Source organism: Lethenteron reissneri, chromosome 36 (assembly GCF_015708825.2).
Source record: "Lethenteron reissneri isolate LAM-NWPU_2019-01 chromosome 36, ASM1570882v1, whole genome shotgun sequence".
Lineage (NCBI taxonomy): Eukaryota > Metazoa > Chordata > Hyperoartia > Petromyzontiformes > Petromyzontidae > Lethenteron > Lethenteron reissneri.
This window is the reverse complement of record NC_083814.1, coordinates 2214960-2238029: the sequence shown is the minus strand read 5'-3', so window position 1 is coordinate 2238029 and position 23070 is coordinate 2214960. Positions and strand designations below refer to the sequence as shown.

Genomic DNA, 23070 nt, shown 5'->3' with positions numbered 1-23070 from the left:
ACACACAGGCACACACAGGTACACACACAGGTACACACACGCATGTACACACACAGGTACACACACGCATGTACACACACACATGTACACACACACATGTACACATGCACACGCACGCACACAAAACAATGGTCCATTAAACAAAAAGAAAAAAAGGAGTCCGACCTGTTGGCGGTGGCGTTTGCGGGTGGGGAGGGGGTCGCGGGGTGCTTGGGCGTGTGGATTATGAAGGCATGTTGCGGTGCCGGATGGGCACACAGCTGGAATGCATGAGCTTCACCCCCCCCATCCACCCACCCACCCCACCCTGCCCCCGCACCCACACGCCGGACCCACCGCCCGCTCAGGTTTCATCCGCACTCCCTCCTCCTCCTCCACCGTGGGATTTCGTGTCTCTGACAACAGAGAGACGCCGCGAGAGAGTGAGAGCGCGAGGAAGGGAGGAGATGCGTGCATGGGAGACGATCCGGCCGGGTGTCGCTCGGTTTACTCCACCGACACCCATCCAGGGGCTTCACTCGGCTGGTGCCGGGGGGACGGGCTGACTCGCCTCATTGCCGTTCCTCCAGGGTTGGTTAAAATGAGCGGCCAACTCGTAGAGAGAGAAAGAGGGGATACTGCTAGCCCTTGCCAAGAGAATGTGGAATTTCCGTGACTGGTCCGAGCGAGAACTGCCTCTTCGGGAGTCCGTCGCTGCTGCAATCTGTCTTGGAGCAGGGGGACACCTCGACTCAGCCGGGGGGGGGGGGGGGGGTGAGCAGGAAGGCAGCTGTATTTGAAACTCCCAAGTTCGTGAAGAGGGATGGGCGAATCGTTAAAATTGACCCGGAATTGCAGTGCCGAGGGATCGCGGAGCAATTTTAGTGGCTCACTCGGTCGTAGTCGTAATCCCAGCGATGCTCGTCCAGTGATACCCCCCCCCCGCCCACTCCCACCTGAGTTCCTGGAGTGCACCACAGACACCACCCCCAGCATCTGCACCAGTCTTAACAAATGAGAACAGATGTGAATATTGTCTGCACAAGGGCGCCGATTGGTCTCTCATTTACATCATTCAACAACCCTTGTGAGTTTAAGACGAGGGTTGGGTCTTAATGTACGTTTTGACATTTTCATTTACAACGGGAGGGGTTCTTCACAATCACCACATTTGTAAGCTTTTTGGGACAGCCGCACCACCGCGTGTGCGGACGTCTCTTTGTGGCCCACGGGCCGCGGTGAGAATGGGTTTGAAGCAGCTGTGTGCAATGAGCTCCAGCGTGGAGAACTACAACTCTGGCCGTCGGCTTCACGGCTCTGTGCAAGCATGCAATGGTGCAGCACCGCGGTGGTGAGATGTTAACTAGCTCGCCTGGTATGGAGGAGGGCCGTGGGTTCGATCCCAACCCTGACGCCTGCTGCTGTGTATTTAGAGTTTGCATGTCTCTCTCTCTATCTTCCAAGTGGTCGTGTGGGTATTTCTCCGAGTCCTCCGGTTTTTTCCCACCGCATTTTTTTATCAACATTGATTTAGAGAACTTGGCAGCTATAAATGTCCAGTGCACGTGATAAGCCACTTTGTTGAGCTATTATTTTATTATTTGTGGCCAGGTGGCTTCTGAAAAAGAGCGATGTAGCTCGGTGGAGCCTTACCTGCTAAAAAGAAAAGTTAATATTTTACTTTTTGGTTGCCTTCAACTATTGGCTGGAAATTCCACCTTGTTCTGGTAAGGGCCAGTCTCTCCATATAACAACTCCTTTTAACATCCCACAAATTAACACCAATTGTATTGACCCTGACAGTGATGATGATTTCGAGGCTAAATTGACCCCTTGGCCAGGATTTGAACTTGCAACTTCTGATTTGCGAGCCAAAGTCTCTAGGCAGAGGGACACCTGGCCCGGATAGTAATATATCATTATTGCTCTCCAGCCACCGTTACGAGGCACTTGCCTAAAGCACCTACACTGGGGGGGGGGGCCCTCTCGGCTGAAGGCCGATTCTTGACTTCACAATCCGTGAAAGTTGAAATGAGGAGGAGGTGTGCCTGTTTATATCAGGCGATCGGGCACAATGACTTTGCACATCGCATTACAACCAAATGAGATTGGAGTTTCAATGCCTGGCCGGTGACGCACGACTGTCTTGGGCATCCCTCGGCCTTAAGTGAATCCCCCGGTGAATCATTGTCGTATCGGCCCGTGGAGAGTCGCCTATGAGGCTAGACGGAGGAGGGAGGGTATCTTTGTCACTATGTGCGTGTGTATGTGTGTCAAGAATGCGCACTAACCTAACATTGTGTTAAGGGATTGTGGTGTGTTTGCGTATGACATGCTGCAGCCAGACTCAGTGGTGACGGAATATGTTGCCCAATATTTTTTCTTTACTCACTGAGGAGGAGGGGCTGGTGGTGGTGGTACGCTACGTGCCCGACGTGAGTTGAGTCTCTGGGTGCGTGATATTTAAAAAAAAAACAGGGCAGCGAGTAAAAGACCATACACGGCTTGCTGGCCATCAAAATACATTGATTACATAATGGCATTATTAGTCAGCCAGAGGCAGCTTATCGCATCTTATCTAGGATTGTATATATATATGTAGGGCTTTGTCAATGCACTTTACAACAATTATAAATGGTACATTCGTGTGTTGGCTGATGGAGAGAATGTTTGAGTGTTGGAGAGGGGAAGGGCTGGTGATGGGGGAAGGGGGAGGGCTGGCGAGGTGGTGACGGGGGAGGACGCTGTAGAGGGACACGCTATTGAGGAAAACAGTGAGTTAAGGGAGGAACGACAAATGTTTAGCGCGTGTGCCCCAGCGACTCGTCAATGCACGGGGGAACATTGCGCTCTGGTACGGGTCGTGCAGGTTCAGCCGCACAGCGACATCCATGGGCAATGCTGGCCCCTGCTGGCCGAGTCGCGTCATCGCTGTGTCCTCGGTATCTGTGCTCTTGTTAAGCCGGGCCTGGGCGTCCCCCCCACCACCACCACCCCCTCCCTTAAGTCGACTCAGCCCAAAATGAGTGCCCACTGCGTTGCGTGTAAACGCAAAGCAACAATGGTGGCCAGGCGTGGTGCTGGCTGACATATCCTGCTTGCTACCACAGGATGAGCCTTAGCATTTATCACGATTGAATATTGCGACGCCAAAAAGTAATCTCATTCCGTTGTCCTCTTAACTAGTCTAACACTTGTACACTATCGTTCCGGTCAACCCATCACGGTTTACCCGTATTCTTGTCCGGGGAAATTGAGTGTTCAGGTCCGTACGGCGTACAGCCGTTTTAATACGAGCAACAGAAAAATTTGTTTTGTCTACTTTTTGGTGTTTCTCCCTTGTGATGGGACTTTGCAGGATGAACGTTGAGATGTATAAGGGCACGGGGTGACCAATACGGTCTGAATTGGTCTGTAATAAGGTAGGGCACTGATAAGGGGTTGACAGGTATGCACTTTGGTCGGATGCGAGCTCTCAATTATAGATTTCGGGCGAGGGCTTTTGGCGCGATTGCCTCCGTCTGAACATGTGATAGGGTCTTCATTGTCCACTTCAGCGTAGAACGAAGCATCTTAGTAACGTATCGTGTCCCCCCCCCCCTTTTTGCTGTCTTGTCTTCCCCCCCCCGCATCACACTCGATCCCCCGTCGCCCCCTGTGGTCGCCCCCTCCCCCCCCATGTAGTGCAGTGGCCGCTGGTCGCGCTATCCGTGTCCAAGCGGGCGCTGGTCGCGCTATCCGTGTCCAAGCGGGCGCTGGTCGCGCTATCCGTGTCCAAGCGGGCGCTGGTCGCGCTATCCGTGTCCAAGCGGGCGCTGGTCGCGCTATCCGTGTCCAAGCGGGCGCTGGTCGCGCTATCCGTGTCCAAGCGGGCGCTGACCTAACAGCAGACGGGGCACTTTAGTAACTCATTGTGTCCCCCCCCCCCCCCTTTGCTCCCTCGTCTCCCCCCCCGCATCGCACTCATCCCCCCCCCCCGCCCTTTCGCCCGCCGCGCCGCCCCCCTCCCAACCCCCCGCTGCAGCGCGGAGAGCAGCTGCTGGTGGCACTGTCCGGGCCGGCGGGCGCTGCACGTCGCTCAGTTCCCCCCGCGCGGGGCCGCGTCTCCGCCGCAGGCGACGCCGGCGCCCACGAACAGCCCCGGCCGCGAGGCCCAGCTGCCCTGGCGGCGGCAGCCGGAGCAGTAAGTCGGGGCCCGCCCTGGCCTCTCGTCAAACCCTCGCGCTATTTCACTTCGCTCGCTCGCCCGCACCCCCCCGCCGGGAGAAGGGGTGAATTAGGTTCTGGTGGGGACTCCACTCGTCTCAATTTGTACACCGCCAAGTCGAAGTCGCTGCCTCTCCCTGCTCAAGCGAGCACGGTGCATCGTACCTCTCTGTTCGTGTCATTTCCGCATTTCTAACATTTCGGCAGGGGGTGGGGGGCATTTTTGTCTCTCATCAGACAAGCACGGTCGGCTCCCCACAAAGCAATTTCTCATTTTATGCGAGCGGGCGGAATTCCTGGCTGAGTCTGTCCCCGGTCAGGACAGTTAACCGGTGACCTTTCGATGGCGAGTCGAATCCCCGCTGCCTTGGGTGCCACCTATCCAGATCACAAAATGTTCATAATGACTGTATCTTGACGCCTCTTCCACTCGCGTGCGGTGGGCGATGAAAGTGCTCGAAGGGCACAGCAAAAATTGTGGCGGATGCACGTGTTTGGGGGGTGGGGGGGGGGGCTGTTAGCTCTCGCCGCTCAGCAGTTTTATCCGTCAGCGGGTTTTAATAAGAGGCATCGGCTGAAACGGGAGCATTATTCTCCACCGAGATCTCTACTCGCGATGCAATATCACAACACGCCCGCATTGTGGGTGCAGGGGAAGGTCTGAAGCATTCACCCCCCCCCCCTCACACCACGCCTCCTCTTTGGAACACCTGCATCGTTGTCAGCGCCTTTAAAAGCCACGCAGTGACAGACGTGAGGTGGGAAAGAGAGGGGCGCTTGGTCTTCGCAATGATTTATATGTGGCACTAAGCGACTGCATAGCAGCCATCGCCGACTTTCTGTAGGCTTTAGATTCGTGAATGTATATAAAAATAAATGTTTGACCTATAAAATCTATAATTTCCTACTTGGGTTTTTCTCGGCACGAGCGTAGATATTGTTTGTGAACATGTAGCAAACTATGAGAGTAGCGGGACGGACTCTTACAGGCCGCACTGCTCGGCCGCCTTGTTTCTAACCCCCCACAACCTCCTGCATAGCGGGAATCAAACCGCGGAATTGGGTCAGTGGCTGGGGTGCGGCCTCAAAGCCGTAATGGTGCTAATGGCAGCATCGTCGGCGTGTTTGAATTTTTGCGAACAGTTGGCAGGGGCCCAATAATGTATCGGGGCCGTCGTCATGAGCCCAGGCTTATGCCTTAATTACGATTCTCTTTCTCTCGCAGCTCCTCGCCCAGCAACGCCGCCACCACCGCACACACGGACGGGCCGAGGCTAAAAGAGACGTCACCACCCGCAGCCGCAACCTCAAGTGAGAGGCTCGCTCGAAACGGCACTTGCGTGCGTGTGCGTGCGTGTGCGCGGTACGACAAGGGTGGTGGCGTTCAGGCGGGGCTTTGTTGTACGGGGTAATGCTTGCTTCTGTCCGTGCCCAGATGCCACTAAGCGTATTTGGGGTATAATCTCCTTGAGCAAAAGAAAATGCGCACAAAACCGTCGCGACTTTCCAGCGGTTACGACGGCGCTCGCCGCATTGCCGAAGCGGAGCAAAGTCCAAGTTCCAAAGTTCTGGCGGCCAAAAGTAAAAAAAAAACACTTCGCAAACGTTGCACGCCGATAGCAGGTCTATCGCGCTTAGTCGCCTCGAATTAAGAAAAGGAACATTTGGGAATAAATAAAAGGGCACAGAGGCAAAGAAACAAACCATTGCGAGACCGGCCGATGTCCGAGAGACATTTGGCAATGCTGCCATCGAGTGGGAGCTGCTGTTGGTTAAGTTTTTAGTTCCAAACCTTGAACCTTCCCCTCTCTCTCTCTCTCTCTCCACACCCACTACCATGGCACACTCACTCACTCACCTGGGGACCCTGGAGCGTTCGTCGAACCAATCCAGTGAACCGGACGGCACGGTGAACCGTGTAGGGAGCCGAGGTCTTTCTAGAACGGGATGAAACAACAACAGAGAGAGAGAGGCTTTTCACGTGTGACTTGAGTGCGTGGAGTTGAAAGGGGGAGCGATGGCGGAAGATTTCTCATGCTTTTATTAATGCAGCGGGCTTTGCCTGGACATTGTCCTTACAATTAGCGATCTGTATTGTGGAAAGGGAGCATCTGTGCGTCCGTGGTTGTGCGTAGGGAGCGGTGGCATTTTGCCCATCTTGGAAGCATTCTGCCTATGGAAGCCCACCTTCAAGTGCTTTGGCACGGGTTTTCTGCCACATGGCTGTTAATTCACGCTTCGATCAAGCGTTGGCTCAGACCACCGTTCCTCGTTGGACGATTACCTATACGTGGGGAAGTTCTATTCTGTGAAAAGTTCGGAGTGCGTGTTTTCTGCAGATATTCGGCCCCATTATAGGAATATAGAATTTCAAACACTCTGGCATGGCCACAGGGAGATATCAACACTGGCCAATTGCTAAGATTTATCAATGTCAATAGATAATGGTTTTAAAGGGCTAACAATAACCAACCCATACATGTATCTGAAAGTTCGTTCAAAACAGACTAAAGGTGTTGATATAATTGGAGCAAGTGGGTAAAGTAATATAACTCGCGATATAAACATCCACGTAAACGGATGGACACGTTAGCTCTGTCTCGACGATTGCCATGCTTCTTCACGTTGGTCGGAATGCGCCGTGGGTTGGACCTTCATCATTGAAGTCCCTCAACTGTCGACTGACCCTGCGCTGCCGCCGCTGCTGCTCCTTCCCCCCTCCCCCTCCCACTAGAGCCCACCTATGAATCGTCGCCGGTCGACGCGGACGAGGAGGAAAATGTGTGCCACCGGAAGGTTCCCTTCCGCAAGTACTGCCAGCTGAAGAGCACAGGCAGCAAGGCGTGCCGGCCGCCCCCGACGCGCGATCTCGCTGGCGGCGGCATGGTGGGGCGGCCCGCGGACGCGCACGCCGCCGGCGGCCCCCTCTCCCTCCCGCCGGCGCCGCCCTGCGCCGAGGGGGGACGGCTCGACAACTCCCCGTCCTCCGCGCCGCACAGCCCCTGCCGCACCGCGCCGCGCCCGCTGTGCCCGGCGCCCCGGCCCGCGGTGGCCGTCGGCGACGGCGGCGGCGGCGGAGCGATCGCGTTCGGAGGCGGCGGAGCGACGGGAAGGCGGTCACACTACGACATCCCGCCGTGCGCGGCGTGGTCGCCGTCTTCGAGGGTCGCGGACCGGGAGTCCCGGCTACCGGCGGTGCCGCCCCACGGACACGGCGGCGGCGGCGTCGACTTCGAGGGCAACGGCGTCGGGGGGGACGCGGACGACGCCGCGGAGCGTTCGCTGGACTCGGACTCGGTGTTCTTCGAGGGCGGCTGCGACTCGACGCTCGACCTGCTCTCCAACTTCTACGCGTCCGCCACCGGGGCCGTGCCGAGGGCCGCCGCCGGGGTCTGCGGAGCCGCGAACCGGGCGTACGAGCGCGAGAGCGTGGCGGCGCTGCGGGAGCTGCACCGCGCGAGCCTGCGCGCCCGCGAGCCCCCGTGCCGCGCCGCCCGCGCCTCGGCCCCGGCCTCGTGCGACTCCGAGCCCGGCGCCGGCTCGACGGCGACGACGCCGTCCCCCGGCGGCGCGGCCGAGGAGAGGCCCGAGGTGCCGCCCCGCGCGCCCATCCCCCCGCTCCCCGCCAAGCGCAACGGCTACCGCTGGTCGGCCGAGGTCTCCTACTACATGTGGGGCAAGGACTGCCTGGCGGCGGCCAAGGCGCCGCTGCGCGAGTCCCTGTCGTGGGGAGGGGACGGCGCCGAGCGGCAGCGACGGCCGCCGGTCGCGGCGGCGCCCGAGAGCAGCGCGTCCTGGGACGGCGGCGGCTGCGGCGAGGGCCCCGCCAAGGCGCCGCTGCGCGAGTCGCTGTCGTCGGGCTCCGGCGACGGGGCGGAGCGGCCACCCCCCAAGCTGCCCGTGCGAGACTCGCCGCTCCCGCGGGAGGGAGCGGGCAGCCCCTCGCGCCCGCCCCGCGTGCCGCCGCGCGGCGCCAGCGAGAGCGGCGCCGGCTTCCGGGCCGTCGGCTGCGAAGCGGCGGCGGACGAGACGGCGGCGTCGACGGAGCGGCCGCCGAGGCTCCCCCTGCGCCGCTCGCCCTCGCTGGGCCCGGACGGCGAGGCCCCGCCGCGGGTGCCGCCCCGGGAGCCGCTGTCGCCGAGCTCGTCGCGAACGCCCAGCCCCAAGGGCTTCGGCTGCTCGTCGTCGCCGCAGCCCATACCGGGGCCTCCCCCGCCGTGTCAGCAGCAGCAGGCGGCTCTGTCGTCGTCGCCGCAGCGGGCGATGCCGCCCACGCAGAGCTTCGGCTCGGACCCCAAGTTCTCGACGCTGGGCAAGGAGAAGGGCTGCTGCTCCGGGCAGCCGGCGCGGGGCCCGTGCATCCTGCCCATCATCAAGGACGGCAAGAAGCAGAGCAGCACCCACTACTACCTCCTGCCCGAGAAGCCGGCCTACCTGGACAGGTGAGCGGAGAGGTGGACGTTCGCAGTTGCTCTTGCCGAGTCTGCCGCTTTCGCTCGAATCCTCGACGTTGACGCGTCGGATCTCGCAGAAGCTAAGCGGTGGGTGTTGACCCCCGGTGGGACTGTATTCATGTGAAGGTTATCCTCAGGGTGCCTCGGCCAATTGACGGTTCCTGTTACTGCCCGACTCCATTCTTCTGTCAGTAATCGATGTTCTTTTGCATCGCGCACTTCTGCGCACGGCAGCGTTGCCAACTAACGGCACACCGCTGTGTCACGCGGTGTTGAGCAATGTTTACGCAGCTACTGTGCGCTCGGCTTACCCCTCGTAGCACGGCACATGTTGGTCCACAGCTGGACGAGGGCCTCCCCCACTTCGCACGGGTCATGGCTGCTTATCTGACTTTACTTGCTTCGCCACGCTGGTCGGCACCGGGTTGGCGAAGGTGGGCAGCGTAGATGTCCCGTAGCGTAGAAATGCGGCACAACAACGGACCTGTGCTGTGCCGCGCCGTCCTCTGCTTCCCACCATGTAGCCCTGGCAGTGGCCCATCCGCGCGCTATCCAGGCTTGAAGCGAGCTCGGCTTCCGGGATCCAACAGGACTAGTGCGTTGCTGCTTGCTATGTAGTGAAACGGGCGCGTGTTGCCGTGTTGGCGCGTTGGCGCGTTGGCACGTGCTCGCGTTAACCGCGGCCTTCACGTCCTCAATTCGCAGGTACGAGCGCTTCCTGCGAGAGAGTGACCCCAACGAGAGGTCACAACCCCCGACCTCTGAGCCCGCAAGGACCCCGGAGGGCGTCTGTGAGGAGTTTTCCCGACTCGACTCCCTGAGCGCGCAGGAGCAGATCAGACAGGTGAGCGTCTGGCCGCCCCCTCCCAGTCATCTTCAGCCATGATCAATCCACTGCTGGGTAGTCCTGCAATGCAACGTGACAATCCACCTTGCACCTGCGAACCAGCTGATTGATCTATCGTGACATGGTGGGCGCTCTCCCGAGAAAGTTATAATAATAGTCGCCTGACGTAGAAGTGACCTCCAGCTCAAACGAGCATTGAGGCGGTGCTCCTCTCACGATTACAGCCCTGAGCCATTGGTGAAAATTCCATATTCCCATGGCAGGGTAGAGTCTTTCCATAGGACACTAAAATAATAATCACATGAGCTGAGTACCACCCCACAGCTTTCTTGAACAGCTGCTTTGACTTTTAATAACATTTTACTAAGGCCGGTAATGCTAGCAACAAAGAAGGGTTAGGGATAAGATGGCAAGCTTCTCCCTGCTGAAACAAGCGTGGAGATGACGCTGCTCTCCATCGATGGCCCCCAACTATTGGTAGAAATTTCACATTCCCTTGGCGGGTGCCAGCCTGTGCATTTAGTGGGTGCCATGGTGGCGAGAATTTGACTACCTCGCCTGGTATGCAGTAGGTCGTGGGGTCGATCTCGACCCTGACGTCTGTTGTATATTTAGAGTTTGCATGTTCTCCCCGTGGTCGCGTGTATATTTCTCCAGGTCCTCCGGTTTTTCCCTCCACATTTAGAATCAACATCACGCGTTTAGAGTAATTTGGCTGCTATAGATTTTCACGCGATAAGGCACTTCGTTTAGCTGTCATTTGTGGCCAGGTCGCTTCTGAAAAAGAGCTATAGAGCTCGGTTTGGCCTTGCCTCATAAAATACAAAAATTATTACGTTTTTTTGACAACCACAGTCATCTATTTTTTGTAAGAACATTGGCTAAGTGAACTAGCGAGCGGGATTCGAACCGATTGTGAGCCGAGTCCTCCATGGAGCGCATCGCCCGTTATGGGGGCTTGAAAGACCAGAAGAGAGAAAGGGAGTTCAGAAGCCGAGTCTGGCAAAGAAGATTGAATGTCCCATCCTGTATCAAGGGCGGCTGCGTGCGGTGCGGGTGAGGCATTCAGTCCCGAGTTGGAATCGATGTGCGAGGAACTTCTAAAAGCGGCCAATGGAAAGTAGCAGAGAGACGAGGGGTTGACGTAATGCAAGGAGCTATTGTATCCTGCTGTAAACCGAAAGCATTTTAATGGCACTTTAAGACGTAATTACAATTATCCACAAGCTCGGCGCTTTGGCGTGTCTGTGGAGTGTTTGCGGGGAAGTGGCCCTTGTGAACTGTGTTTTGAATGTTGCCACCGTGATTCAGCTGTTGCTGCCATTTCCGGTCGGAGGCCTCATTAACCCGTCGAGCAAAAGTGGCCTTTGCTTTGTTGAGCCTCGGTGTGTGCCTCCGGCGCTTTTCGCTGCGATTGAAGGATACACGGTGTACCTCAAATGTACCTTTGACGAAGAGGCAAAAAAAAACTGGTTTTACAAAATAACCCATCCTTCTGTTGCACAACACCCTCGTATCTTGCCTCGACGTAAAATGTGGAAGAAAAAACAACAACTCCTCTGGCCTTGGCACGCCAAGCTCTGTGACTGACACGCACAGTCTGAGAATTTTTATTTTTCTCTCTCTTCGTTTAACCGTAATCTGTTACGTAATTATAAGGAAAAAATATTTCTCCCCAACCCTGGAGAGATAACCTCGTTATTGTGAATGAGCTTTGCTCACGCTCAGGAGGGCAGTGCCTTGGTGTGCACACGCACAGATGAGAACACTGCACAGAGCGTGCGTGTGTGTGCAAGCGGTAGTGCAGCTACCGCTTGCACACACACGCTACGCTGCGCTACGAACCCGGCGACCCGAGTTCGATTCCCGGTCAGGGCCAACACCAGTGACGATTATCTGAACCGGCTCCGGGGGTCTCCCCTCGGTCGTCTCGACTTCAAATGAGTGCCTGGTTTCTATATGTAAAAACATCACCACTGGGCGATGGTGCTGGCCACCCACCCCCTCGTGTGCCGTGCCAGCCTTCACAGGTGCTCACTAACAGCACTTGCTCCGACAGTCCGTTAAGGCTACACGGGGGATGTTTGACGCGCGCCCTGCCCGCCACGTCGCATCGGCGCCAGAAAAGCACGGCTCGGCCCCATGAGCCCGGCCCGGATGTTTCACTTGTCGGTGCCGCCCAAGGTGGCATCGCTTTGCTGGTTCCTTCATTCGGGAGTTGACAATCGCTCACCAGAGCCACGCCAGCGGAGCATGGCTTGAGTTAATCCGCCCCCCCCCCCCCCCACCGTGTCCGCTGAAGGTGCTGGAGTGCGTGCACGGGGTGACGACGGAGGAATGCCACGCCGCCTTGCACGGCCACGCCTGGGACGTCCCGCAGGCCATTCACTACCTCAAGGTGAGAGGCCTTCCACGTTCCCCACCCCCCCCCCCCCCCCACGGGCGATTACGACACACGGGTGGCTCTGGGTTGTTTTTCTTCTTCTTGTTGTTGAAAATACAAGAAAAACATTTTTCATAAAGGACACAGCTGGGAAGCGTCTGACGCCACGAGCTCTACATTCGGTTATGGGACCTTTTTTTTTCCCAGTGTCAAAGTTTGAAAAAGTAACAATATAAGTTAACCCTTCTGGAACTAAAACAGGAGGTGTTGACGCCAAATAGATACCTTTTTGCAAGGAATCAAGCTACGTAACTCAGTGGGCCTAATGTGATGTAAAAATAGTCTCTTAATTTTGTGCTCGTAATGTCGTCATCGTCGTCGTTGTTGTTGTTGTTCTTGTCTAATCTGCCATCGCCACGGCCCCCCGCTGCCCGCTGTGTGCGCCAGATAGAGCAGCTGTTGAGCCTGGGGCTGGCGAGCCGTGCAGAATGCCAGCGGCTGCTCGAGCGCTTCGACTCGAACCTCGAGCAGGCGAGCTCCTTCCTCCTCGAGTCGTGCCGCACACTGCGCCACAGGTGAGAGCACCCCGAGCACCGGCACCGGCAGCCACCACTGTGCACACACTCGGCCCCGTGCTCGCCAGTAGGGAGATCGTCTTGTGAGCGAGTCGCAGCATAACACACACCGGGCTCTCGGAGATAACGTCCCTAGATTGTGCATCCTGAGATGTCTGATCCGTTCCGTGGTTTGTCCCGTGGAGAGACAAAAAGATTGGCCACCGCCGCAGGAATGTGGAATTTTCCGCATACGCATGCGTCTCTATGTATGTTGAACTTCTTTTTGCACCGTTCGTAGCCAACCGTGTAAACCGGAGGTGCGGGGGGGAGGACAAAAAACTAAACACAAGAACAACTAAAAAAACTGGCTCAGGTCCACCGCTGCTCCAAAGAGAGTGGAGACATTTTGACTTGTGAGCAGTGACTGGGGCTGGAGGGATTCTGTCACATGGCCTAGAATATAGAGGCTCGCATTATGATGGACGATCACGAGGTGTCAATCCTGGACTAGTTACCGGGCAACACCTCGGCAACGGGCACTGATATTGAGTTCAACATCTCTGAAATTTTGCTCCGCACATCCCAACGTCCTCGACTGGATATCGAAAACGGAACTCCCCGACTATGGGATGTTGTTCTTCCTGCATAACGACGTCGTCGCCAATTACGACTTTGCGAGACGCACACGGTGGTTGTTCTGCGGCTGAATACGCGCATGGCTCGGGATGCCACCCAACCAATGCTCACTAAAGCAGGGGTAGGCCCCTTAAAACCCATTTTTTACACTGTCTGTTAATCGACGAGAAAGCTCCAGAAAATATCACGCGAAGGCATGATGGGAGAATCGATCTTCCAGATTGAAAACTCATTTCTTTAGAACTGCTTTTTATGTTTAGTACAGTTGGCTACGTACGGTGCAAAATAAGTTAAATATGTATACAAAAATACATGGTGGCGAGATATTAACTACCTCGCCTGGTATACAGGAGGTCTTGGGTTCCATCCCGACCCTGACGCCTGCTGTATATTTGGAGTTTGTGTGTTCTCCCGTGGTCGTGTGGATTTTTGTCCGGGTCCCCTGGTTTTTCCCTCCACATTTAGAATCATGCGTTTAGAGTGTTTGGCTACAATAAATCTCCACGTGATTTATTGTGATAAGCCACTTAATTGATCTATCATCTGTGGCCAGGTCGCTCCTGCAAAAGAGCTACAGTAGCTCAGTGGGTCTTAGCTGGTAAAATACAAAATAGTTTGTAGTGATTCACAATCGCGTATTTTGTTGTCTATAAAGTGCCTCTTGCGTCGACTGCGTGACTGCTGTTGTGTAAACACCTCGACTCACCATGGCTTTGTGTGTGTGCGTGTGTGTCACAGACGGTGAAGACTGCACGTGGCTGGATCGTTGGAACACAAGAATGTGATTTTAATTTATTATCATTTTTTTTAGTTATTCGTTTTTTTACGAGAGACGTCTGCTCGTTGGGGCAGACGTTGGCAGCTGTGTAACGGACCCAGGGCTCGGCTCGAAATGCACGCGAGCGGTCGCGTGCCAAGTGCGAGCGAAGCGAATGCACGCTTAACCGTTAACGCCGAAAAACGACGCGGACATTCCACTCGCCCCCCTCACCCCGAAACCTCACAACCTCCTCAAAAGTACATTTTGAAAGAAAAAAAACTGAAAAAAAAAATTCCAAGCTGTATAAAAATATTATTAAAATCCCACACCGCAGACTTAAAGAATAAAAATGGAACGCATATGAAGGCAAGAATGAAATCAGTTGGCAGAGAAAGGGCCATTTTCCGCACGAACGGCTATCGCGATGGGAGGCACAACAGCAGTGTCATTGCTGCCCCTTGCACAATCAATCAAGACTCGTGGAACAAACGGAGGAGAAAGGACTGGGCCGCAGGAAGGGGCCGCAGCACTGGGCCTCTGGTCGCTATAGGCAAGTCGGCGAGGGTTGCCTCGCCCGGTGGCCTGAGGGACGGCGAAGAGATTCCACCTTCCTGCTCCTGTCCTCTGCAAGACTCTACCTCCGGGTTCCCGCTGGCCCCGTCGAACGTAGGCCTGCGAGCTGCTGTTACAAATCGGATGGGAATGCTGAGCGATGCGTTCGCACGAGGGCGTCCGTGGTTTTGGCTCTTAATCTGATTTGTGTTGAACAGACTCCCACCCCCCACCGGTGAGACCTAACCGATTATCTTTGTGCGATACGACTTTAAAGAGAGCTTTTGTCGAGTTAACTCCCGAGGATGCGAGTCACACACCGGCGATTATTGTTGCTGCAGTCAAGCCCTGCCCACGTCTCACACCGCCAATTGGGTTTGGGCTGGACGGCCACAGACGCCACCGAGCAGGTGCCCGCACCTGTGCCCCGTTGCGGCTATTTGCCGGCGCGCTCGGTCGCGAGCGCGCGTCCAGAAGCGAAATCCTCCGCAGCGTTTAAATTCTCGTCGCGAACGGGCTTCCCGTGCTCCCGACGAGGGCAACTCGTCGGGAGCACGGGAACGAGCGCGGTGCGAGCACGCGGCTCTGAACGTCGGGAGGCGGATACCCTCGCTCCGTTGCCGTCTTAGTTCCGATTGTGAGGAACGCTTAAAACGGCGCCCGCGTTATATAACACCCCGGGGTCTACTTCGCCGTAACATTAAAACGTTTAAATAAAAACACAACAACAACAACAAAAATACCGAAAGATATAAACATAAAATTCGAAGAGAAACAGACATGAAGACACGTAAATAAATAAATAAACATGTGCCGCTACAAGACGGAATGAAACACCTTGTTCACGGGCATAATCGTCGTCCCATATTTTGATGTGCAACACAGATTGTGCGTGAGATAGTCATTAGAACGTGTACATTTATACATGCAAGCCTGTGACGGTGAGCACCATCTCGAGTTGTTCTACTCTGGTTTAATCTCCGTGAGGAAGCCTGCTTTTGCACGCTGCTTGGCGGCTAAGACTGTCAGACATCACTTCGGGATATGTTGTGTGATATATACATGACGTATACCTATGTAGTATGCCATATACAAACATACGTCCCGTATCCATGTACGCTGTCGTATGATGTATATCGCGTAACATATGATATACGTTATGTATATACATGTGTTATGTGTTTTGTTCTGTGCTTTGTTCTGAACCACACTTCGCCACTTTGTATCCGTGACTGTGCTGAAAGGTTTAATATATGATATAGTTTTCATTACAATATTGCTGCTTTAGAGATCAGATTATATATATATTTAAAATGTGTTGCACATTGCTGAAGGTTAAATGTGTGTGTAAAGAAACATGTTATTTTAATTTCTGTTCTTATATTTTTTTTATAGCTAAAGTCTTATTTATGTCGTTTACCGAACTGTAATGGATGTAACATTTTATTTTTGTCATTTTTTTTCCACCCCAAGTCTGGCTGGTGACCTGGTAAGACCGGTAATAAAATGAATGATGTTATTTTCACTGTTTCTGGTGCATCATATGTTCTTGGTAGCATCGTGCTTTACCCAATTCCAATTGATCAGAAGCAGAATCTTTGTGTCGACTGCAGGGGGAATCCGATGAGCTATGAAGCTTTTTCACAGATGTCCAATAGAGGCACGGTATGGGCAAGTTACGTCAACAAACAATACAACAAAAACCCGAGAGGCGTGCACAATAGATGATACAAATAATACAAATAATACAAATAATACAAATAATACAAATAATACAAATAATACAAATGTATTATCCGCACGAGTGTCGCGCCACGAGACGAAGAAGTGTTTGTCCGCAGCTCTTGAAGGAGCATTGTGACCCCAACGGGTAGAAGAAATAGCCCACGGAAGGTGACATTGTAGAACCACTGCTGAGAGAGGTAGCGTGTACGGGTCTCTGTTGTCCGCGCGAGACGACGCGCAGTCCTTTCAGTCGACCCCGTATAGGGCGGTGCTGCACGCAGTGCTGCACACAGTGCTGCACGCAGTGCTGCACGCAGTGCTGCACGCAGTGCTGCACGCAGTGCTGCACGCAGTGCTGCACGCAGTGCTGCACGCAGTGCTGCACGCAGTGCTGCACACAGTGCTGCACGCAGTGCGTGCATTCATTGAGGCTGGGGACCATCAATTCGCTCGATTCAAGCCGATTTCGCCAGCGGTAGCCGAAGCTCGGATCCAAAACCAACTCATTTGCTCCAGCAGGCCCCGCAAGTCGCCTGTTAGCCTTCTGCCATCTGGTGACCCAGCGTGTCCTGTGCTCGTTTGATGTCTGTTTATAGGATTTGCTTTGGGGCAGTCCTCATCCCTGTTGGTGGTCCCTGAGCCAGTGGTGAACAATAATTTTCACACTTTGATACGGCCAAAAAAAGTCCCATAGATATTGGTGAAAGGCGTCTGGTGGGGACCGCATGTCCCTGGGTTTAGTTGAGGACGTGCGGTGTGTCCGCGCATCAACATTTCTTGAAGGCAAACCTGCAAGGTTGTTACAATGAAGCCAAGAACACAGGACGCGTGCTACAATCAGGGGGGGGGGGCAGTTAAACGCCGTGTCAGCATTCAGCATTCGCTAAAACCATGCACGTTTGTTTAACCTTTGCCCCGACAGAACAGAGCAAGGTTTCAACCTGTCAGGGATCGTTTCGATGTCTGGAAGTGGGGGCAGACGCGTGAGCCTTCGGTCGCGAGTGAACGTTGGTATCGCGAGCGAAAGTTTGCCATCGAACCAGAACTAAAGCAACGCCCTTAACGCGCTCCCCCTTTGATCGACCCAAGGCGTCGCGGAGAGCCAACGGCAACCACCGAAGAGCGACGGTCGGCTCGCAATGGGGGCCGCGAGGAATTCCCACCTGACGTCGAAGGCGGGCAGGCGAATGAAGATGAATAACCCACCCGGTAGTGGATATCCGTTGTAATTCGTGTGCATTCATTAACCCCCCCCCCCCCCCCCCCCCGTCGTCTGGCCTTCGCACCTGATTGGCTCACGGGTGACGACGTCACATTTATCCCCCACCCCCCTCTATTTAAGACCGAGACAGGGGGAGGATTTCTACCACAATTCTGGCTGTCCGCCTGATGATGCCGGTTGTAATTACTGGCGAAACATCACGACACTCGAATTGTAAATGTTGTGGGTTTACTCTCCATCACAGCGGTGGTGCTGTGCTCGTGTTGTGCAGTAGAACCACGCGCGGACGAGGAACGCTCGAAGGGCTGTTGCCGTTTATTGAACACTGCTGCACTCAACTCTCAAACTCACACCAGAGGTCGGTGCTCTCGATCTGGTCCTTGACCCCAGACTCTCCCCAGGAGCTGGTCCTGCCTTCGGCTATCCTCTCACTCGGGAACCCTCTCTCAGCCGATCCTGACTCCGTACTCGGGACCTTGCTCTCGACTATTCCCTGAGCTCTCCCGCTCGTCTACCCGGAGCGGGGGTTCATCCAACACCGCCCGGTGACGAGGCGGGAGAGACCCCTTGCAGCCAATCCTAGCCCTGGCTCCCCACAACGACCACGCCTTCGTCCCGGGGTAGCCCCCTTCAGTACCCCCTTTGGCAGCTCCTCCCCCTGGCTCGGACCCGCCTTTGTTCCCGAAGGGTACGTCATACAGCACCCGTGACATGACGTCATCCTTGACTGTCAACTCGCTCGCACCTCCCTCTGTTCGCCCCCTCATGGTTGCTCACACTGCTCCTCTGCGCTCGTTGTCTACGTGACGAACCTCACTAATTGGCTGTGTCGGGTGGTGGCAGGTTTAACAACGCAATTATATTTACGCGATCTAACTCCCAAAAAATACTTTATTTATGGATTTTAATGCATTCATTTGCCTTTCCTATGTTTACTCGATGCGAGTGAAATATGGTTTGAGTTTGTAATTCGCAGTCATTGCCCGAGTAAGAAAACGGCACTGGGATTGTAATGCAATGCATTTAGAACAAACAAGACAAAGATCTCCCGTATAGCCTGAACAGACTGTTGGGGAAAGTGCTGTTAGCGAGTAGCACCTATGAAGGCCGGCACGGCACACGAGGGGGAGGGTGGCCAGCAGCACGCCCGGCCGCCTTTGTTTTCCTGGTGTAAATATGTACACACTGCATCAGTCGACCTAGGGGAGGTCCAGGACCGGTCCAGGTAATCGTCACCGGTGTTGGCCGTGAGCGGGAGACGACCTCGAGTGGCACCCTGCTGCTGTATATTTTGAGTTTGGGTCTCTCTCTTTCTCACTTCATCATCATCGTGGAAGCTATGAGATGTAACTACCTCGTTTGGTATGCAGGAGGTCGATCCCGACCCTGACGCCTGCTGCTGCTGCTGTATATTCGGAGTTTTCGTGTCTCTCTCCCCCCGTGGTCGCGTGGATTTTTCTCTGGGTCCTCCGGTTTTTCTCTCCACACTAAAACCATCTGATTGGTTTAGATATGTGAATAACACATTGGTGGTCTGGCCACACGGCAAAGATACACTGAACGCATTTCTAAATCATCTCAACATCCATCCTGTTCACCATGGAAGTGGAAGCTGACATAACTCTACCATTTCTGGATATTCTGCTCGGACGGGGTAGAAATGGTAAAATAACACACAATTGCATCATTTTACTTGCTTTGCCAGTACCAAAATATAAGAATAGGGTTTCCCCTTTTTTCTGGCAACAAAACTGAAACCTTTCACAAGGAATCATGTTGGCATTAACCACAATACTTGTGTTCAGAATGCAAACAAAAAACACTCTGATAATATATGCATTGTCCTTGAAACGGATTGGTCCACACCAGAGGCAGCTTTCTTTTGAGCCTCGTCTCAGCGGTGGTTCAGGAGAGAAAGGCTGGGGGGGGCTGACCCCCCCCCCCCCCCCAGCCAGCAGCTCCGTCGGTGGTGCTTCTCGCCGCGGATGTCTCTTCGTGCCGTGGATTTGGGGCATTTCTGTGGGTCGATATGACGGGGAGGGGCAGCGCGCTCGGCCTGCGTTTCTCTCTGCCCCAGAGACGCCTCGCAGATGAAGCGCTCACCCACTTCACACTCACCCACTTCACACTCACCCCACGCTCACCCACCCCACGCTCACCCACGTCACGCTCACCCACCCCACGCTCACCCACTTCACACTCACCCCACGCTCACCCACCCCACGCTCACCCCACGTCACGCTCACCCACCACACGCTCACCCACCCCACGCTCACCCACGTCACGCTCACCCACCCCACGCTCACCCACCCCACGCTCACCCACGTCACGCTCACCCACCCCACGCTCACCCACCCCACGCTCACCCACGTCACGCTCACCCAGCCCACGCTCACCCAACCCACGTTCACCCACGTCACGCTCACCCACCCCACGCTCACCCACCCCACGCTCACCCACATCACGCTCACCCACCCCACGCTCACCCACCCCACGCTCACCCACGTCACGCTCACCCAGCCCACGCTCACCCAACCCACGTTCACCCACGTCACGCTCACCCAGCCCACGCTCACCCAACCCACGTTCACCCACGTCACGCTCACCCACCCCACGCTCACCCACGTCACGCTCACCCACCCCACGCTCACCCAACCCACGTTCACCCACGTCACGCTCACCCACCCCACGCTCACCCACGTCACGCTCACCCACCCCACGCTCACCCAACCCACGTTCACCCACGTCACGCTCACCCACCCCACGCTCACCCACGTCACGCTCACCCACCCCACGCTCACCCAACCCACGTTCACCCACGTCACGCTCACCCACCCCACGCTCACCCACGTCACGCTCACCCACCCCACGCTCACCCAACCCACGTTCACCCACGTCACGCTCACCCACGTCACGCTCACCCACGTCACGCTCACCCACCCCACGCTCACCCAACCCACGTTCACCCACGTCACGCTCACCCACCCCACGCTCACCCACGTCACGCTCACCCACCCCACGCTCACCCAACCCACGTTCACCCACGTCACGCTCACCCACGTCACGCTCACCCACCCCACGCTCACCCACGTCACGCTCACCCACCCCACGCTCACCCACGTCACGCTCACCCAACCCACGCTCACCCACCCCACGCTCACCCCACGTCACGCTCACCCACCCCACGCTCACCCAACCCACGCTCACCCACCCCACGCTCACCCACAGCGCCACACTCACCCACACCACGCTCACCTACACCACGCTCACCCACACCACGCTCACCCACCCCACGCTCACCCACACCACGCTCACCCACCCCACGCTCACCCACCCCACACTCACCCACACCACGCTCACCCACACCACACTCACCCACACCACGCTCACCCACCCCACACTCACCCACACCACGCTCACCCACACCACACTCACCCACACCACACTCACCCACACCACACTCACCCACCCCACGCTCACCCACCCCACGCTAACCCACCCCACGCTCACCCACGTCAAGCTCACCCACACCACACTCACCCACCCCACGCTCACCCACGCCACGCTCACCCACCCCACGCTCACCCACCCCACGCTCACCCCACGTCACGCTCACCCACCCCACGCTCACCCACACCACACTCACCCACACCACACTCACCCACACCACACTCACCCACCCCACCCTCACCCACCCCACCCTCACCCACACCACCCTCACCCACGTCACGCTCACCCACCCCACGTTCACCCACGTCACGCTCACCCACCCCACGCTCACCCACGTCACGCTCACCCACCCCACGCTCACCCAACCCACGTTCACCCACGTCACGCTCACCCACCCCACGCTCACCCACGTCACGCTCACCCACCCCACGCTCACCCAACCCACGTTCACCCACGTCACGCTCACCCACCCCACGCTCACCCACGTCACGCTCACCCACCCCACGCTCACCCACGTCACGCTCACCCACCCCACGCTCACCCACCCCACCCTCACCCACACCACACTCACCCACCCCACCCTCACCCACCCCACACTCACCCACCCCACCCTCACCCACGTCACGCTCACCCACTTCACACTCACCCACTTCACGTCACGCTCACCCCACGCTCACCCACGCCACGCTCACCCACTTCACGCTCCGCCGCATTCCGCGTCTCACGTCCATCTCTATTCTCTTGAGCCGTGTTTGGTTGAATCTTTTTTTTATTCCACTCCCCTCGGCCCCCCGCCCGCCTCTGTCTCTCTCTCTCTCCTCTCTCCAAGTTGCTGGGGGAGGAGTGGTGGCTCACGGGAACCCCTTGATGCTAAAGCCGCAAGATTGCGCGCTAGCAGCAGACCAAACACATTTTCTTTATTTAAAATTCGCAGCTCAAGAAACCCGCGAGGCGCGGCGATAGCCTCGCGAGCTTCCATCACAAAGTCGCCCTCGGCGGCTTCTCACACTCACAATCTCACACTCACAATCTCACACTCACAATCTCACACTCACAATCTCACACTCACAATCTCACACTCACAATCTCACACTCACACTCACAATCTCACACTCACAATCTCACACTCACAATCTCACAATCTCACGCTCACAATCTCACACTCACAATCTCACACTCACAATCTCACACTCACACTCACAATCTCACACTCACAATCTCACACTCACAATCTCACACTCACAATCTCACACTCACAATCTCACGCTCACAACCTCACGCTCACAATCTCACACTCACAATCTCACACGCACAATCTCACACTCACAATCTCACACTCACAATCTCACACTCACAATCTCACACTCACAATCTCACACTCACAATCTCACACTCGCAATCTCACACTCACAATCTCACGCTCACAATCTCACACTCACAATCTCACACTCACAATCTCACACTCACAATCTCACACTCACAATCTCACACTCACAATCTCACACTCACAATCTCACACTCACAATCTCACACTCACAACCTCACGCTCACAATCTCACACTCACAATCTCACACGCACAATCTCACACTCACAATCTCACACTCACAATCTCACACTCACAATCTCACACTCACAATCTCACACTCACAATCTCACACTCACAATCTCACACTCACAATCTCACACTCACAATCTCACACTCACAATCTCACACTCACATTCTCACACTCACAATCTCACACTCACAATCTCACACTCACAATCTCACACTCACAACCTCACACTCACAATCTCACACTCACAATCTCACACTCACAATCTCACACTCACAATCTCACACTCACAATCTCACACTCACAGTCTCACACTTACAATCTCACACTCACAATCTCACAATCTCACACTCACAATCTCACACTCACAATCTCACAATCTCACACTCACAATCTCACACTCACAATCTCACACTCACAATCTCACACTCACAATCTCACAATCTCACACTCACAATCTCACACACACAATCTCACACTCACAACCTCACACTCACACTCACAATCTCACACTCACAATCTCACACTCACAATCTCACAATCTCACACTCACAATCTCACAATCTCACACTCACAATCTCACACTCACAATCTCACACTCACAATCTCACACTCACAATCTCACACTCACAATCTCACACTCACAATCTCACACTCACAATCTCACACACACAATCTCACACTCACAATCTCACACTCACAATCTCACACTCACAATCTCACAATCTCACACTCACAATCTCAC

At 55.4% G+C, this 23070-nt stretch overlaps 1 protein-coding gene across 1 annotated transcript in view; it reads left to right on the top strand.

The window, feature by feature from the left end:
- Positions 1 to 15897, top strand: part of LOC133351244 (nascent polypeptide-associated complex subunit alpha, muscle-specific form-like) — a 123884-nt gene extending 107987 nt beyond the window's left edge. The window contains exons 7-13 of the mRNA XM_061566327.1: positions 4004 to 4162; positions 5411 to 5496; positions 6920 to 8627; positions 9345 to 9483; positions 11789 to 11884; positions 12317 to 12444; positions 13801 to 15897. Of these exons, the coding sequence (XP_061422311.1) occupies positions 4004 to 4162; positions 5411 to 5496; positions 6920 to 8627; positions 9345 to 9483; positions 11789 to 11884; positions 12317 to 12444; positions 13801 to 13807 (2323 nt within the window). The 3' untranslated portion in view covers positions 13808 to 15897. The remainder of the gene's footprint in view (positions 1 to 4003; positions 4163 to 5410; positions 5497 to 6919; positions 8628 to 9344; positions 9484 to 11788; positions 11885 to 12316; positions 12445 to 13800) is intronic.
- The last annotated feature ends 7173 nt before the right edge of the window (positions 15898 to 23070 follow it).